The 20,140-nt window shown below is 39.5% G+C and overlaps 1 protein-coding gene across 1 annotated transcript in view; it reads left to right on the forward strand.

Annotated features, from left to right (window-relative positions):
* The window catches only part of PLBD1 (phospholipase B domain containing 1), a 42,246-nt gene that overhangs the window by 11,419 nt on the left and 10,687 nt on the right, over positions 1–20,140 (forward strand). Inside the window, exons 3-6 of the mRNA XM_071732785.1 lie at positions 5,496–5,579; positions 7,472–7,610; positions 14,155–14,319; positions 15,482–15,626. Of these exons, the coding sequence (XP_071588886.1) occupies positions 5,496–5,579; positions 7,472–7,610; positions 14,155–14,319; positions 15,482–15,626 (533 nt within the window). The remainder of the gene's footprint in view (positions 1–5,495; positions 5,580–7,471; positions 7,611–14,154; positions 14,320–15,481; positions 15,627–20,140) is intronic.

Below are 20,140 nucleotides of genomic sequence, written 5' to 3' on the forward strand. Positions count from 1 at the left end.
AGGTGCTTGCATTGGCTGTGGTGACATAAATTTGGCTTTGCTGGTCTTACTTCCAGACTACTGAAACAAATGCCCACAGACTGCACTGAACAGGCCAGAAGGTGAAAGTTGTCTGTTGAACAACTGTCAGATATGGCTGCTGGAAAAGATTATATTAATTTAACTAGTAAGACATTTTAAGATTAGTTAAGTTTTGTAGATTGTTCCCTAATCATGTGATAAGCTAGTGTGAATCTCTAATAGACCTCACTGGAGAGGCAGCTGTATCTCTGAATGGCATGAAGGAAATCCACTGAAGTAATACTTGTCAATAACAGAACCTTCTGAGGGAAAGAACAAAGGAATCCCAGTGTTCTGAGTGTACAGCCTGTACTCTTGTCAGGAAAGAAACCTAAGTAAATTAGACTTCTGGATGTATGTTAGATTATTTGTCACGAGAAGTTATTGTTAGGCACTATTCAGTTAGTTTATATAAGCTATATATGAACTTGGGGGATGCTATTGTTAAAACTTTATATTGCTTAACAGATTTTCTTTAAGGCTTTACCTAGGTCTACTCACATCTAAGTGGTTAAGCTTAAACTTTGACATCCTATGTCGAGAATTAAATCCATGATAAGCCCAATCAGATGGCAAGTGATGTTCTACTAGCAGCAGCCCACACCCTGTTCCACTTCTGCCTCTACAGCAGATTTTTAAGTCTTCGAGGCTGCCTTTTAAACAAACCTAAGTATATGCCTGTTCCTTCAAGCATAGTTTGAATGTGAAACAGTGTCTTCAGGGATTTTATCTGATGTCTTAGTCTATGTTTAGGTTTTGGGGAGGAAGTTTTTCAACCTTCTTTTTCCCGTGGGTGTTAATGGAATATTCACAGAAGTGAAGGTACTCACAGGTTCTTTTCAAGGCTTTTGCCTTCTCCAGCTCATGTGCTCACTGAGATTGGCTCCTAACACTACTGGTTATAGTAAGATTGCCAGCTCCAACACAGTAGTAGTAGTGACCATTTCTAGAGAAGTGAATATAGCAGAAAGAGTAATGAACAGAGATCTTAAAGTCTGTGGAAGAGAAGATGAGGGTTTGTTTCAATATGGAATAATGAGGCTCAAAACTTTGGCTTTTCAGGTAAGTGGGAAATTCAGCCACTTTAAAGGTGTTTAAGTGGGAGAGTGGGTTAGGATGCAAAGACAGAAGTAGCCAAAGCCTTTCTTTTCTCAGGAAACTTTTTTAGGAAATCAACTGAGAAATCCTGACTGCATGCTTTTCACTGGGGTTATAGATACAAGGTTTTTGTGTATAGTCTTGTAAAGCTGTTTTAGATAAAGAGAGCTTCTCGTGAAGCAAAAAATACCTATTGAAAATGATCCAGCAGGAGCAGAGGTGAATTAGTGATGTACTCCCTTGACCCTTGAGAATACGGAGAACTTCCTACTTCAGCTTTTAGCTGCATGACCTTGTTTTTTTGGTTTTTTTGTTGTTTTTGTGTGTTTGTTTTTTATTATTATTATTCATCAAGCTGCAAGCTAATGAATCCTCTTAAACAGTGTGTTTGCACTTTTGTGAACCACGGGAGTCATGAGAACTCACTAAGTTTGCAGATGTTAAGATAGCTCTCAGGGCTTCATTTCTCTATCTTCATCTTGCCTAGAGATTCACAGAATCCTAATTAATAGGCCGGCAGATATTCTTTGGGACAGTTACACAAGTCCTCTGAAGTAAAATGTGGGAAACAGTCTTTCCCAGTCTGTATCTCTATTCCCATCAGGAACAGAGATTCTGACCCATTCAGCCTGTCTTCAGGGAAGCTCTCTGGCACAGTCATGATTTCTCTTGTGAGAAGGTGTCTCTAAAAATTCCCCATTTTGCTTTTGTACACATCAGTGCCCACAGTAGCTGCACACAGATCAACCCTAGGACTGGGTAACTACAAGGAACAATGTTTTTAACTGTGGCTTAAGGCTTTATATGCATGAGCAACCACTTAGCTACCAGAGTGAAGACTTGTGTCACTCTGTTGAAGTCAAAATAGCCTGTACAAGCACCCCCATGGGTAGGTCAGGAACATCCCTCCAATGTGAAAACATCAGGCATGCCTGGTAATTGAGGTGCCTTCTAGCACATTGTTACCTGTAGCCTGAACAACTCCAAGGTCTCCTGCTGTCTTATGTCCATTTGTGGTAATGACTCCATGAAGCAAAAATGACCCAGGGTGGCTCTTTGCAGAAACCCTGAAGTTGTACCAGGAAGAGCTCTGATGGGATGCATTAATAGGAAGGATATGCTGCATGCCTGATCCCAGGTTGAAGTACAGGTTCCTACAGAAGCTCTCTGGTGAGCAGCAGCTCCAGCTTGACGGTGTCTTCAATTTGGAGACCTTCAGGAATTCTCAGGCAGCTCAGTTCTTGCATTACACTTGGGGCATAAAGGAGGGTTTCTAGCCACAGCTAGGTAAGCAGAAGAGTGACAGAGTGTCCCTTAAAAATGTATGCTTGGTCCTTAGTAGGAACATAAGCAGAGTGAAAGACAATCAGATTTAAAACGTAAAATCAAAACATGAAACATGCTGGGACTGTTGTATTTCTGGGGAAGAATTACTCTCAGCCCTAGCTATAGAAGTCTGTGGTAGAAATAGGAATAGCTAAGCTAGTCAGACCCACTTCCTGGTGAGGGTAGAAACACAAGCCTTTCCTGGGGCATTTGTCTTATTTCTAGTGTTGGCATCTGATTCAGGTAGTAGTTGTGTATTTTGGAAACATATAGTTAGGGGTTGGATACATCTAATTCTAGTGTCTGGAGATCTAGTAATTTGGTTTTATCCCTAGCCTCTTATGTCTCTGTCAGGCCTGGTCCTATCATCCAGCCAAAGATGGTTTTCTTGGGTATGAATTATCTTCTCCCATTACAAACAGAGAAGTGTTAATGAGGCGTTACTTGGGCAATGGCAGAGCACATCCAAATCCATTAAGCACATACTTTTAATCAGTTCCAATTGGGGCATGCCAGGTGCCTAAGAGCAGTATTTAAAGCATTAATTGTACTCTTTTCTGATACAACCTCAGCTGACCTGAGTCCTGTCATCTTCCTCTCTAATGTGGAGAAGCAGGACTCTGCTTTGCTGCTTTTAGACTTTGAATTCTTGTCCCAGCTTTTAATGGCCTTGTATTTGGCCTTAGATACAGCTGCAAAACCTTACCTTAGCATAATGATCCAATTTACTTCAGAGGATAATACCCTTACAAAACATGCAATCCATGCACACAGAAGCTTTGTTAAACAAAAAAAAAAATCATCAACTGGGGGCAAAATTCTCAACAACCTTGGGTTTAAAAAAAAAAAGGAAAATAAATTCAGTCATCACAGCCCAAGGGTACTTCTAGTGTAAAATCTGCTTTGTGTTGTGTAACCTTTGAGTGCAAAATGAAAAGAGTAGAGCTGATGGTTGAGCCTGGAAGCCCGACCATCTGTACTGGCCTAGGCAGAGTTTAGAGTAATATCCTGACTGCTTTTATCCTCCTCATCTGATCTTCATCTCCAGAGGACCATCTGTCAGATCGACTGTCTCATGTTATTTGCCCCTCTTCTCTAGTGCCTCGAGAACTCTGACTTGCAGGGTGGAATATGTTACACTGTCATTTCCTTCCTAAAACTACTTGGGATTTTTATTTGCCAAGTTCTCCGTGACTGAAGGGCTGGAGAATATTGATCTACCAGCAATGTTCTTTTCCTCTTCAAGAAGCAGGGTATAGTTCTGGCAGGTATTCTTGTGTTACATGGGACATGGGAAATGCTAACACTAAAATCTGGCTCTCTAGCTGCAGTTTCATGAGAGATTATGGTATGAAGCTGCTGAATGCTCTCCTTTTTTGCCCCAGCACCTCCCTCCACAGCTTCAGTTTCTCCATCTAATATCAGCCCTAGAACTGGTCATGCCCTTTCATGCATCAGCTCATATCCTAACACAATAGACAGCTGCCCTCACGTACCAGTTACGCTGCTTATCTGCCTGTGTGACAACCTTATTCAAACTGCAAACTGCCGGAAGAATAATTCTGACTTTCTTTGCTGCGTTTGTGTTTTGCTTGAATGTAAGCAGACAATTAGATTTGGTAGTTAGAATGGTACCTGAGATGAGATGAGAAGCAGCAAGGTTATGCAATCAAGTACTGAAACAGCTGGGAATGGGGTAAGGGACAGAAAGAGAGGGGAGAGGATCAGTGGATGATTTTCTATTCACCAGCCAACCATTAAGTCGGTTCTGTCTGTATTCTCTAACTATGCCCTGAGGAAAACTGGCAAGAGCTCCTGCCTGCATCCCTCCTAAAGGAAGTTGCCCTTATGAGTTTTAGTGCAGGGAATTCTGTCCTGCTGGTGTGTGCTTTCCTTGAGGCTGGTATCTGTTCCTCAGTTCTGTTTTCTTTCTCTCAGCCCTTGTCAGGAGCTAATTTTACTGTGATTACTGTAGTTCTATCAACTCCAGACCTCAGCAAAATTGTTTTCTGCTCATTTCCATGTAGAACTCTAAATATTCCTCCCTTCTCCTCTATTTTGTTTGGGGTTTTTTTGTTGGTTTTTTGTTTGTTTGTTTGTTTGTTTTTTGTTTTCTTTTTTTTTCTTTTCTTTTTTTTTTTTTTTTCTTTTTTGTGTGTGTATTTGTTTGGTTTTATTGAAATTTTATTCTGAGGTGGAAAAAATATTGGTGTTTGACGCAAATTAAGAAGCATTGAAGTTCTGTTTTGGCTTGAATCAGATGATTACATTTTACATAATCTGGAAAGATTATTTTAACTTTTGGGCTCCTGAGCAATTTTTGGCAGTTGATTTTATCTTTTAGATTTCAAGACTTCAACAAAACAAACAAAAAAATCCCCGACCAACCAAAAAACCCCTTACAATTGTTGTTTCTGTTACTTAATGGGGATGAACCAGCTAATCAAATTCAGTGCCAAAAAAAAATTACAGTAATTTTGATCTCGATAAAGCTGAATCTGTTTAGAGCTGGCATGAGTGGTTGTTTCTGTGGGAGCATGTAGAGTCAACTTCTATATATTTTAAAAGAGATACTTCACTTAATTAGGAAAAAATATGGCTAATAGTAAGTAGAACCTGCTGGTTTTATTAGGCTGGAATTCTCTCATAACTTAACCAGCAAATTATATTCTCCTCACCTCTGTGGTCTTTTTAGGTTCCGAATAGAATAGTTCTCCAATAAAGTATTTCTCTTGTGCTTTTCATCAGTGTTTTGCTATGAAGTAGTTCAATCTCATTCTCGTTTATCTTTCCACTGTATATCAGTTTGAGCAGGTATTAGCAAGGTCACTTATTTTAAGTTAAATTTCAACAAACCATTTATGTCACCTTTGCTGTTTGTCACACACTGAAGTAATTTCTGTGATTTCAAAGCGCTTACTTTGCAGACTGTGTTGTTTGTCTATCAAAAGCATTGACCAGAAGGGTGGGAAGACACAAAAGAATAACTTCTGCTACTCTTGTTCTTTCAGGCACATGTATGACCATGCTGCAAATATGTATCCGCAGTTAATTAAGAATCCCACAGTTCGAAGTGGAGTTCAGAATTTTATGGCGTACGTATTTAGTTATGAGAAAAGAAATTACTCAAGATTTGGGGTTGGAGGATGATAGAATTTTGAAGGGGTTTTTAAATTCTCTTCCTTATTGGGCTAAAGAAAACATATGATTCCTTTCCCTCCGATTGAATACCATTAGTATGACAGACATTCTAAATATATACATTTAGAGGGGCATAGCCTTTGCTAATTATGATTCTTTCAAAGAAATGTTTAAAACCATTGCTACAGAGGGTTTGGATAATGCCAATGAATTCTGAAGGTCATTCTAGTCAAAATCCTTTTTTAAGAAGTTGGTATCTTGAATGCCACATTGAACAATATGGTCTCTTAGCACCTTAATATTTTTAGCATTGTGTATCTTTTCCTTCTTCTGTTAGGCTAGCATTTTGTTTATTCTGTGCTGACGTAAATTCTGTTCTAATCACAAAAGTCCTGATTCCTTTTTCTCTTCAGCTGTATAAATCAAAAGTAATTCTACTCAAATAATACAGCTACCCTGGTGGGAAACTGCAAGTCGGAGAAGCACCAGGCCAGGTACTGGGAAACTCAGCTGTGATTACCAGTTATTTAAATGTCCTTAGACTTACGTTTTCTTCTATTACAAAAACTTATGTGAAACTTTTGTCATTTCTGGGAACTGTTTTTTCCATCTTTCCGTTGTCTTGTGCTTTCTGCAAGAAGTTAGATACTGTACTTATTCTGTTATTTATGCACATATATGAAGTTGGTTTTAGCTTATCCAAAAAGAAGAGAGAGAAATATCTTGGTGCTCTCTTGCTTTATTTTTGCTGTTGTCCATGTGAGAAAAAAGGGGTTAGCTGCCATATCAATGTGTAGGAGTTCTTTTCCAGAATGACTCAGCACAGCAGCTGTATCCCCCAAGATGCACTGTTGGATGAGGGAGGCAATACTAGGTGGCATTGTTATAATCTTGTTATTGCCTATATTCTGGGATCCTGCATTGCTTCTCTACTTTGTAGTAGTTTTGCAATATGGGCTTCTGCATTGTCCCGAGTGCTTTGACCATACCCCTGTTTCCTCTGACATACTCTTTCATCATGTTACATCAAGAAAGCTAAATCTGGCTGGTTTTATCACCCATATACTACTGGAAGACTTTCTTTCCCACCCAGGTTCTTTTTTTTTTTTTTTTTTTTTTTTTTAAACTCCTGTCCATAATGCTGGCTGGCTGGCTGGATAAAAGAGGATGGAAGAGGCCAGAGTCTGGTCTAGTCTAAGACCTGTGGTACTTCTGTGACCCTTTTTGCACAGCTAAGGGGCAAATCCTTGTAATGTTGGCTGCTCTTCCTCTAGGATCAGTTCAGTTTGCCTCATGCTCTAAGCTTGGGTTGGTAGCTAATAACCTTTTGCTTGGATTTGGCATGTGGGATGGCTCTGTTTGGCCTCCCACCTTTTCCTCAGAAGAAGATAGTAGTGTTTCTTTGGCAGTGTTTCAGCAGAAAACCTTCATTGCTTGTACCTACGTGAGGGAAATAGGCTCTTCGATGGTCAGTCTCTTTTGTCCTTAAATAGGCATTTAAAAGAGAATGGTTCATTTGACCTATCAAATGCATGTTTCCCTTTATTGATTATAAGGTGATGCTAGATTTGGTGTAGCAGAGTCCCCTACAGAGATGGAGTCCAGCTCTTTCTTTGTTACTAAAATCTGGTAGAGGCTCACTACTATAGGATATGTTGCATGGATCTGAACATTTACACCCAGAGGATGAAACGTTTATGTATGCAGGATTTCCAAAGCATGATTTGCCTCAAAACACTAGGAAGGTTAGATCATCTGAGTCAAAATACATTTGTCCCTTTCCTGCATTATCAGTTATAGTCTGAAACATGAACAAGAAAACCCCAACCTGTTTGTCCCTCTGCAGGAAACAAGATCAATGGACAAGACGACAAATCAGAAATAATAAGGATGACCCCTTTTGGAGGCATGCTGGCTATATTATTGCACAGTTGGATGGTCTGTACATGGGAGCCCTTGAGTGGGCTAAACTACACAAGCAAACAGTAAGATTACTGCATCTCTTCTTCAGTAGCTTGGGATGGGATGTCAGAGGAAAAGATGGGAGAAAGAATCTGGTACTTAAAAAATTAGTGGCGAGTGCCCATTCTGCATGCTATTCCACAAAAATTTTGGTGGCTGTGTAATGCAGATAATGTGAATGAGCATTTGGGTCATGCTATCTGAGATCCTTTGCACTGGACTTGGAACCCTGGGCGCTGATGTGCTGAATAGTTTGGGGGTGGCTTTTTTTATTCATGTGTGAATGTTGGAAGGACAGACACTTCAAAAGTGCTTGCTGTCATCACTTTAGAATTGTTATTGAGCAAATGACCCTCTAGGTATAAAGAGTAGCTGCAACAGCATGAATCAGCATATAGGGAATGTATTAAAGCTTTTGTTCTTATTTCCCAGTATCAGATTTCAAATCCTGAAAGACTCTCTATTTTGGAGTATGTTAAATACTGCTAAATGTCTTCTAAGTATCCCATTACAAAATATATGCTCAGTGCTGTGGCAAGCCAAATGGGATAGGCTGTGCTTTTTTGTGTGTGTTCTTGCCTTTTTTTTTTCTATTTTTTTTTTTTTTAATTCAATTAGAATTGTGTTCTGGGTCATTAGCTTTTGTGCAACAGCAGAGCTTCTTTAACTCCAGCTGAACTATCATAATTACAAGGCTTTCTTTAAGTCTAATATCTAATAGGTTACTTAGTGTGAGAGGGAGGACTTGAGTAATTGTAGTTGACCTCTTTTGTCTTGGTTTAACCATACAAAGAATTTAGAGAAGTTGAGAGTGCTAAAAAATAAACATTTGGGTCTTAGTAAAATGTGCATCTCTCGTGTGGAACTTGCTCTAGGGCTCTCATAAATGGGGAATCAGTTCAGACTAAGAGAAGACTGTTCATAAGGATGGAAAGACCCATCCTGGTTTGCCTAAGTATCATGTGGGCATGAAGTGCCTGGTGGGCACTCCCTGATTGATTCCCTTTCATAGCACCTGTATCTGAGGAGCATTTTTTTTTTTTTTTTTTTTTTTTGGACTGCTTCAGAATCCTTTAGATTGGTGAGGGGAATGCAAAGTGTTAGCTTGTCAGTTATTTCTTTGTTACAAGGTATGTCCAGCTGCAGTGTTTATTCAGTGATAATTATTTAACTGCATATTTGATACTAAAAGGCACTGACTGCTGAAGTGACTAATTTTCATCCTCCTTTCAGAGATCTGATCAGCATGCCTGTATAGGAATGGTGCATTTAGTGAACATTCAGAAATGTCTGGAATGCTTGTGTCCTCTGTTCTTGAATTATATTCACTAGATAACATTTTTTTTATTTTTCCAAATGTGTCTGGGGTGGTTGGTGGGTTTTATTTATCCTTCTGTTCACAATTTTACCTGTGGGCATTATCACCTATGTTGAGATCTGTATCTTTTTATTCAAAGCAAAACTGTTCCCTGTGTGTGTATTTCTCACTTGTGTTGGGGCTACAGGCTCCTCTGACTGCCAGAGCTGGTAGGGTAGCACCAGCCTCCTTGAGTTTGGGTGGCTGTTCTTGCACCTAGATGTTTGGTTTTCTATGAGATGTTTTTAAATACTTCTGGGAAAGTCAGCTACAGTGGTGTTTTTTGTGTACATATTCACTTCTGCTAGGGTGCACTTCAGGAAAAAAAGATCTTCCAGATTTTTGGTCTGAGTTTTCGTGGGCAATAAAACCAGGCACAGATGCAGTATTCTAGCTTTGACACATCCACTTGTCTGAGATTCAACCCAGCTTCTGTGAGCTGCTGGCACTTCAAAAACCAAACTAAACTAACCAAACAAAACCAAAACATCTGAGAAGACCAACAATACCTTCTGTATTTCTTGTGATTAAAGAACACTGCCCTCCAAAGAGGATGTTTTCAACTTTGCCTTCAAAGTACATACAAGTACGTTAAAAAGGTCCTTCTATTTAATCATTTATATTGTTAGTAAGTAGAATGTTTGGCAAATAAATACATCTAATAGGTGATTTTTTTTCTTATTTCTAGGTATTATACTTTCAATTGTACAATTCATCCAATGTTGTTTTGATTTTTTTTTGGACAACAACTGCATCAACAAGTATCTTCTATTTCCATTACTCATTTCTCACCTGAAAAAAAAAATTAAATAAATTTGTCACTGTAAGCCCCCACAACAAATTCTGCATGTTTTTAGAAGCAAATCTCATTCCAATTGGGTGTTTTCCATAGTGTTTTGAGGGTCTTCTCTTCCTTCTTTCCCTTGGTAGATACTACTTCTGTTTAAGTAAAAAAAAAGAATCCTTTCAATATGTGTATTGTGTTAGGATTATTGTACTTGGAAACAAGTTTATATTTTCATCTAAAATGATTAGTAGTTTGCAATGAAATGAGAAATATTGGGAATATCTTGTGTGGGGATTGTGTGGTGTGCGTATTTGTTTATTTGTTTATTTATTTTAATCTCTCCCCCTCAAAAAAAAAATAACCAAACCAACAACCAACCCACCAAATAAAAAAACCCCAAACTGAACCAAAGCCTCACACGCAACAGGCTGTATTTTGTTGTCTCATGTTATAATTTTGAATAGGAAAAACTGCATTATTTTAAAAGCAACTGATAATTACGTGATTATTTTTCATGTTCAGAAGAAATGCTGAGAAGCCTTCCTTTTTCTTCTAACTCCCAGACAATCAGAGACATAAGGAAAAGAAAGAGATGATGGGGTAGATTTAAAAGTTGTTGCATTCCCCCCCAGGATGAATGCTTGTACATAGACAAAGTGCTCTTCTGGACACTGAGAAGTTTGTTGATTAACAAGGGCAGGTCAAGAGATGAAGAAGAGAGACTGTTTGCTAAGTCAAGTCTGTGGACTTCAACACTGGGCAAAGTTGAACAAAATTGTTCCATTTGCAGAAAAATGGAAGCAAACTGTATCCGTAGTTGATTTTACATGAGTCATATGTGAGGTGTTTACTGTCAGCACTACATATACCCTGCCAAACTTGCAAGTGGTTGAAATTTTAAATTTGGTGGGCTATTTGACACGCACTCACTTGAGGAAAACAAATGAAAATATCTGACTTCCATTGTCCTGTGTGATGCGTGGCAGCTTGAAACTGTGCCACATTTACACAGTGCTTTAGGAGAGCTGGATTGTGTGCATGCAGATCCACTCATGTTCTGTTTTCCTTTTTGTGCCCTAAATTTCAGTTCCACTTCACTTGAACATAGTAGAGCCATTGTGTCTGCCACAAATAAGTGGGCCTTACTACAGAAAGAAAATTGTTTCAGAATCTGAACTTTTTGGTAGTAGTGCTAGTACATATGTTTAATTTGTATATGTAGAAACAAATGTTTTGTTTCTCTGAACTTAGAAACATATCAATTAATCTATAAATTAATTGCTCTATAAATTAAAATGCTTTAAATTTTTAAATTTTTTTTTAATTGCTTGAAGTCTGGTTTCCTGCAGGGATGTTTTAGATGGGTGCTTCCATAAAGCCCTGCATGAAAGCAACGTATATTGTAAACTTCTGGATGTTGAGCTTGATATTTACAGGTATCATTAAGAATGATGTAAAAATCTGGATGCATTTTCATGTTAGAGTGTGACAATATTCCATCTGGTTTAGCAACATTTTATATCCAGTAAACAAACCCAACCCCTTTGTAGAGACAATTTCTGAAGGAGGGGCACTCAAAGAACATTAAGCCTTTTCATCTGCCTAATGCTCTACCAACGCTGTGATTAATCTTGGGCTTGTCTACACAGGGAAATTACTCTTGAATAAGGAGGTGACAGAGTTTTAAGTAGTACCATAATTCTAGGACAGTTCTCTATGTGTACTTCCTCATTTTGTACTGAGAGTGGTCATGCATGGGGAGGTTGCTGGAAAAAAAAATTGTTTCAGAATAACTTTTCTGTTTTAATGTCCCATGAAGAAAAGTCTTTAAGCTTGATTCTTCTGTATCTGCTGTCATAAGTTCATTTTTCCTTGCAGTTAATATAACTCATGCTATTCGGGATTCTACCCTAGAGCAGGAGTCACACATTCTAGCAAATGGACTTTTTCCTCTTGTCAATTTAGCTCATTCATTTAGTCTTTTTCATGATATAAACCATGCATGCAGGGAGTTTTCTTGGCATTGCTGTATGAAATGGGAGATGATTCAAAAATATTTCAGTGTGTCCTATATTATTCTCTTCTTATGATACATAATTTTTGGTCTAATTCTTGTTGGTGGACCATGATTAACTCTTCATGGAGAAGACTTTTCCATATATTCTGGAGATCGGCTGTAATAATTCCCAAACTGGGGCTGTCAACCTTGTGGAAGATGCCTCAGGCTGCTCTTGAAATTCTTAGATTTGGCTTGCATCGCAGACACTCTGTTTGAATGCATTGTTTTACTGAGACTCTGGAGAATATCTGTGCTTGTGAGGTGTCACTGAGCATCAGACAACCTTAAACACAAAACTAGGTTTATCCAAGAAGAGCAATGAGTTCTTGGAAATAAACTGGAACAAATGACTTGCCCTGCAGAAGGGGAATGAAAACCCTAGTGGGTACTTAACAACCTAATTCCACATTTACTTGTCTGATATTCCATCTGTCTTTGGGAGCTGGCAGCCTAATCTCACCCAGTGGAGTGCTAGGAATTTTTATGTAACTTTGCTTCCTTATTTGAGTAGGTCTTTCTTGCTGCTGTCTGGCCACCTTTTTGTGCATATAGTTCTGATAGTTTCCTTGCTTGATACCTTTGGTCTAACTTGAGTGGATTCCCTAGTATTAGTTAATTAAAATTAAATATAAATTTTTCACTTGAAGTAACTGGAAGATAGCACAAAAATTTGAAACTTCTGAAAAGTATACAGTCAAATGTGATGGTGCAGCAGTATCAGTGTGGCTACCTATAGATGTTGGAATGAAGACGGGTTTTATGGAGGAGAGTATGGAGCAGTATTGGATGGATGACAAGTACAATTAAAATGTCTCAGGGGTAGCTGAGCATTCTTATCAGGAATCCTGTTTGCTGCCCTCCTGGTGGTACTGTCCAGTAATGCCTCTGTAAACTGGACACTGGAAAACTGCTGCTTCTCTTTTTGTGATGGGCTTGCAGACCTTTAAGTGCAGCTGAATGGGGGAAAACTGTGCTGAAACAGTGCCAAGTCTCTGTATATGAATTCCAGCGACAGAACAGGTGTTGGAACTTGTTGGTAAATAATGAATACCACTGAGCTGCTTAAATCTATCCAAGGGTACATCTCTTGACATTTAACAGTTGTGCCCTTTGGTACTTCCTGTTTGGGTCCTTAGTGAGTTAAAGCAATATAAGATAGGAAAGTTTGCTTTGGATTTCTTCCTCAAGCTATAGCTGCTTTTATGGCCTTCTGCAATGCATGATTTTAGTTGTGGCCCACTCTTGTATCTGTCACTTGTCTTGAGAAGCATTGTGGGATGGTGTAATTCCTTCCTCTGGGATATATGGACTAGAGCTTCCATCGTTTTTGGTTCGCCTGTTGGTTATTCCCTCTGCCAGAGTAGCAGATGGATAGATACCACAGAATTCAGCCTTCTGAATAAAAAAGTAAATAGATTTGGTGCTCTTTATTTTTTCCAAGTCCTTGTCTCCCCTTTATTGGGATTTATAGAGAGGTCAGCTTTATGGATTAATAATAGTGATTTATACTGCAAGCCATGGATTTTATTGCTATATGTTATGTCCCATTCTAACATTACTATTTATAGTCCTACAGTGATGTGTGTTCTGACTTCTTTTTCTTAAGCCTTGGCTTAACTAAAGGCATGGTTCAAACAAGAACAGGAGAGATTTAGAAAATGGTCTTTGAAGATTGAGGTTAGACTACTGTTCAGTCATTTTTGAAGAGGCAAATTTTAAAAAAGTACTGAAGAGCATGTTGCTCAATGAGCTGTTAACCCTGGCTAACTTCAACCATAAGGGGTTTTTGAAAGCAGGTAGTGGAGTGCCTTTGACTTGGCTTCCTTTAGCCAGCTAGTTCCATACTTGATTAGTTTTGTTAACATATCTTGCTTCCCTCATTTGTTTCCTTCTCAATCTCAAGCATGTCTTAAATTGCAGCCTTAATAAAAATCCCAAAACTCCCAGGAGTTCTTGTTAATGTGAGGCTCTTCAAAGGCTTGTAGATAAAGAAAACAAATTAGATCTTACAATTACTCCAATGTAACACTAACAGCAGGCTGACTGGCATGCTGTTTGCAAAGACACACAAAACTTTCTTAAGTTACTGTTAGCGCTTTTTTAATTTTTTCCCCCCCTCTTTTTTTTTTTTTTCTCCTAAAAAATGTAAGCATTGGTGATTCCACTACAAGGGCAAGATCCTTAAAGATACCTAAGTGCCTAATGCCACACTGAGTTTGATCACCTAGGCCTTGTGAGCAGATATTTCATAGGCCATGTAAGAGCTTCCTTTGAGAGCAAATGAAAAAGATTAATAGCTGAGATTGTCTTGATGCTTCTCTGCCTGAACATGCTTTTTGTGGACTTTTTTCTCTCTTTCCTCAGCCACTGAGCATCTTTGATGTCCAGTTTCTGAATGCAGTTGGAGACCTGTTGGACCTCATTCCTGCATTATTTGAGTATTCTTCACGGAGTGGACAATGCAACGTGGACTCAGGCAGCCATGGGAAATACCAGTGGGATATGGGGCACTGCTCTGCACTCATCAAGGTGAGCAACAAGAATTTCATCTCCCATGACTCTTAATTTGCAGTGTCAGGAGTCTGCACTTCTGGAGACTTTGCTGTTTATGTTGCCTGTGCATAAAGAGACATTCTGTCAATCAAGGTGACTTTTTTTTTTGCAGTTTTCATTTGTGCCTCTGCAGGATTCTGGGTGCCGTTTTTCTCACTTTTTGTTCAGGGCAGGAAAGAAACCAAACCAAGCCAAAACCACAGAGATTGACAATGAAAATCTATTAGAGTTATTAGGGAATGGGGAACTGTCATGGAGAGAAGACTGGAAGAGACTAACTTGTTTCACTTGGTCAAGTTAAGTCTGAAAGGGGATGTTGTGGGCAAATACACAGGGAGGAAGGGAGGATCACTTAAACTAAAGGACAGTGCTAGAAGAAGAACTAATGGGTGCAAGTGGCTGATGTTTTAGGAGTGGTAACAGTGATACTCTGAAATGGCTGTCCAATGGGAGTGATGACAGAAAAAAGCTTTTAAGATGTGTCTGATACATCATGGAGGCAAATGTATCAGTTAAAATTATCAGGAATCTAGTCAGCATATGGAGGTTCTGTGTATCCTAAGCCAACAATATTCACCTTAAATTAAGAAGCATTAATTCAAGCATTTGCCTAGATCAAGAGGCTTTAGAGCTAACAATAAATATTAGGGCCAGGAAAATACTTTGAAAAGATGTACTATTAGTACCTATATTTACCTTTTCAATATGAATTTACTTGCATTTTTTTTGGTATTTTAAAGTCACCCAGTGGCCTTTTCATAGAAATGGCATGTTCTGAATTAATCCTGGGTATGTTCACAGAGAGCTGATCTGAATGTGTAAATACAAGTATTAAAGAGGAAAATGGGGAAACAAAATATACCATGTGATGCAGGTGCCCCAGAAAGTCCTAAACTATTTCATTTTGAAAAGTAACAACCGATCAGTTGGAAACAACACATGGGCAAGAATTACTTCCAGAGGTTTCAGAAATTTGTTGTTAAGTACACAGTTAGAAGCACAAGATTCTGCTCCTTCTTGAACAATACAATCCATCAAACGTTTTAAAACAAGTTTTTTTCCCAGCTTCTATCAAGTACAAAACATGCAGAGTATAGTAGGGTCTGAAATGATTAATCTTTCTGCTTCTGTTTTTCAGGTTCTACCTGGATATGAGAATATATATTTTGCTCATTCTAGCTGGTTTACATATGCAGCCACACTGAGAATATATAAGCACTGGAACTTCAATATAGTTGATCCGAACACCAGCACCAGCCGTGTCTCATTCAGCAGTTACCCAGGTAAAGTCAAGAAAACAATGTAGATATCCAAGATAGCATCAACTGTTTTACTGTGTTGCAAACGTCTGGTGTAGAAATAAGAATGATACCTCAACAAGCACTGGTTTCAGTCTACCTCAGAACTTTTAGCCACCGAAGGAGTCAAAATGTTGCCTTTGATTTTCTGGATTGAATGTGATGTTGTTGTCATCATCTTTTGTTCATGATTAATCCTCTTCAGCACTCTGAATAGTAATAGTTAAACATTCTACTTCTGGCACAAACACACTGCTTTGAATTCTGCTCATGAAGTCTGCAGCAATCTCAGCTTCTCACCTTGCCTGTGGTATTCACATGTTTGGTAATAAGAGTTCTGAACACTTCTGTTTACCACTGTGGCATGACTCCTGCTCTTATGGGATTATTAGAGAGTATCAAACCCTGGCTGTTTGCTATTGTATCATCTTCCCAAACATTCAGCAGTGTGGTTTTTGTTTTCACCCCTCTCACATCTCCCTCTTCCAGCTTCTCTATAAGCTGTTGGAGAGGGGAGTATTTTTAAACTCTTTTTTCATGCGGTAGTAACATAGCCAGTGAGAATATTTAAGATCTTCTTCTGAAGGAATGGGCATCATGTAATATTCTCAAATTTCCTGGAAGAATGTTAGGAATTGCCAGCACTTAATATTTAAGAGGTAAAATATGTACTCTTGCTAGAGAAGCACCAAGAAATATTAACGTGAGAAACCAAAGCAAAGAGTGAGTCAGCATTGCATATGTTTTTAGAGGTGGAATTTCAAATTCAAAAATACTGAAATACTCAAGAATGTCCATAAACTTTTTAGAGCGAAGTTCTACAGGAGACTCTGATTCTCATGAAATTTTGTTGATTGATGATTTCAAAATGTGCCTTCTTGAATTGCTGTACTTGCCTTGCTGTGAAGGCAAAGGCACTTTATGGCAGAGATAAGTCTTGAGACTGAGTAGGAAACTGTTTTGAAAAGCAGTTGCATTCACTTCATGTTGAAAGCAGGTCCCTTTCTGTGAGGTTCTGTTCTTCAGTGACTCTCAGGAATGCAGTTATTTTTTGACAAGTGAGATTTTTGCTTTGAGGGAGGAATTCTGGTGAATGCCTGTTAAGTATACTGCCTTTCAAGAGCTTGGGTGATCTCTGACTCCCCTAGAGGATTTTTTTGCTGTTGTTTGTTGCAAGGAATTTGCCAAGCATGGGTAACCACTTAGAAAGCCAAACTTTCTGCCTGAGCTTTGTACATCATCTAGGTGTACAGAAGGTTACTCTGGATCTTGTATGTCTTAGCAGAACTACTTTAGAAGATAGTGCATCCTTCAGGAGAATATGGCTCTATTTCACAACTGTTGCAAAATTCAAACCTGGGGATTAGGATCAGCCATGCAGAGTATTTATTATTGTATTTTCAGTGGGTGTCTATGCTGATGTCTCTGGTCTGTTCCTTTTTGTGGATTCTTTGTATGAAATGAAATACAAATTTTCTGTTTTGATGAGACTGAAAAAGCTTGCTGTATGGGAGAATAATACCTGAAAATCAGCTACTACTATGCTGAAGTTTTCAGGATCTGTTCACTAGTGTATTAAATCCCAGTGTGCTTCCAAGAGAATGTTGAGATCTGCAGAGATGCTGATTGTAAAGCTTGCTCGTGCCAGGTAGATTTTTTGACACAGTAATCACAGAATCATTCTGGTTGGAAAAGACCTTTAAGATCATCAGGTCCAACCATTAACCTAAGTCAACTGAGTCCAGCACTAAACCATGTCCCTAAGCACCACATCTACATGTCTTTTGGACATCTCCAGGGATGGTGGTTCAGCCTCCCTGGTTCCAGTGTCTGATAACCCTTTCAGTGAAGAAGTTTCTTCTAATATCCAATCTGAGGCAGCAGGCTCTGCCCCAGACCTCATCTAACCAAAAGGGATCCAGCAGAAGCACTTTCTGCAGTGCATTCCTGGATTATCCGGGATGGCAGATTCCTTCACCAAGTGCTTCTCCACCCCAATTAACTGACATTTGATGTAGTAAGGTGCACTTCTACCAACAAAATTCAGTGAGAACTGTTGCAAAACAGTTTTCATGACTACAGTGATATTTGGGACCTGTGGTACGTGAAGTGTACTCACTGGCTGCTTAATTACAGGGTACTACCAGAAGCACCAGACAGGTGGGATCCATTGACTACAGCAAATTGCATTAGCTCAGGGTGTAGTTCACAAACTTGCAGTTTTCCAGGGGATGAGCAAGCTGTAAAGCACTGGCTTGGTAATGATCATGCTGGAAGGTGGGAACTGCCAAGTTCCTCTGCTTCATGTTGTGGTGGGATGAAACCTTAGATTTTCAGGGCATTTGACCACAGAATCTGCAGGACCTGGCCGTAACTCAGCTTGACAATTAACTTACTCTCCGTCCTGATAGAATAAGTAAGAAAGACCAAGCTGGAACCCTCCCCTGAACAGAACATGATCCTAGTATATGTAGAAGTATTGACTTTTGGAGGAAACAAGGTGCATTAAAAGACAGGTCATCTGGAGCTCCACCCTTTTCCAGGGTATTGTGGATCAGTCCATGGCAGATGGTAGGGCTGTGTTTCCACCCTTGGTGCAGTCGAAGCTCGATATGAAGGTACGGGGGCATCTACATGATGCACTTTTACATCAAATTTCTCTAATAGTGCTGCAATGTCTTTTCACAGCTCAGCAATCCAGATAGGTTTACCTCTACATTGCCAATTGTTTTGCTTCCACTGCTTTAACCTCCCCCATAAGGCATTTGCTACCATCCATGAGTCAGTATAGAGATAAAGTCTCAGCCATTTTTCTTGTTCAGCAATGTCCAAAGCCAATTGGATGGCTCTCACCCCTGCAAATTGACTTGATTCACCATCTTCTTCATCAGTCATGTAGGATTCCATGCAGCAGCTTTTCACCTTTGATGGCTTCCTACCAGACGACAGGATCCATCAGTGAAAAGAGCATCTTGTTTCTCATTCTCTGCTAGTTGGTCATATGGTGGGGCTTCTTCACCCTGTTTTACCACTTCTTCTGGTGGCATTCCAAAGTGTGTGCCTTCTGGACAGTCTGTTACTATTTCTACAATTCCTGGATGATTGAGTCTTTCTGTTCTAGCTTTCTGTGAGAGTAAAACAATCCATTTACTCCATGTAGCATCAGTAGCATGATGAAGGGAAGATTCTCTACCTGTGTACATAAAACCCAGTACAGGTAATCGTGGCACCAGGAGGAGCTGTGCTTCAGTACCAATCACTTCTGAAGCAGCTCTAACTCCTCCGTATGTGGCCAGTATCTCTTTTTCAGTGGCTGTGTATTTGGCCTCAGAGCCTTTGAATTTTTTACCCTGAAATCCTAGAGGTTGACCCCAAGTCTCTCCTGGAGCTTTCTGCCAGAGGCTCCATGTAGGACCGTCACTCCCAGCTCCAGCATAGAGCACATTTTTAATGTCTGGCCCTGTTCAAATTGGTCCCAGGGCCATTGCCTGCACAATCTCCTATCTAACATTTTCAAAAGCAGCTTATTGTTCTGAGCCCCATTTAAAGTCTTTTTTCTTACGGGTAACCTCATAGAGAGGTTTCACAGTCTGATTGTAACCAGGAATATGCATATTCCAGAAATCAACAGTTCCTAAGAAGGACTTAGTTTTCTTTTTGGTAGTTGGTGGGGCCATAGCTTTTTCCTTCTTCTCTTCCTTTGGGGACAGATGTTCTTTCAGACCTTCAGTGACATCTGGGTAATGAAAAGACTTCTGTCATCCAGTAGATTGGATATATAGTAAAACTCTTCTACTTTCCAAAAGCTGTGTCAGAAAAGCTTCAAGGCATTGTTTGTCTTCTCAGAAGCAATGTGTCAAATCCCCAGCTTCTCCTGGGGGTCACAAATTAAAATTTTCTGGGTTATTTATTTACTGGATTTCAAAAGACAGGCTGCTACACTGCAAAAATTAGTATTTGTTGTGACTCAAAGGATCTAAGACTATTCCTGTATTATGATGGAGGGCCTTGAGCTGCTTTGCCTCTGCTGTGACAGAGCAGACAGGAGGAAGGCAGGAACTAAAGAGTCTCTCCGTGCTTTCCCAGCAGTTCCCCGCATTCCTGCTGGGATGCTCAAACCTCACTGTTGCAGCATGTCCTGTCTTTGCTGCTCTGTCCCTTTTGGAGCAGCAATTGTGCTGTAGAGGCCTGATAAAGTGTAAGTGGAGGGCAATAGTAATTTCTGCTTTTTGCAGAATGATGTAGCCATTTGCCTGTTTCCACACTAATCCTAATTCTCACTTGAACTCTGCTCATAGTCGTAGCTTTCTCTCCTGCTGAGAGAGAACTGAAAGTGTACAGACATGTCACGGTTGCTCACAAATGTTGCATTAAATCTTTTCTCATTTGGAGGGGGTTGAGAAATGCAATGACAGAGACTCGGTAGGTACTATGTTTTGCAGGACATCCCTAGTAAAAGATCAGAGGGAAAGCACCTCCCTGCCGCCTCCCAAAGACGT

The sequence above is a fragment of the Heliangelus exortis genome, chromosome 1 (assembly GCF_036169615.1).
Source record: "Heliangelus exortis chromosome 1, bHelExo1.hap1, whole genome shotgun sequence".
In the NCBI taxonomy this organism is placed as follows: Eukaryota; Metazoa; Chordata; class Aves; order Apodiformes; family Trochilidae; genus Heliangelus; species Heliangelus exortis.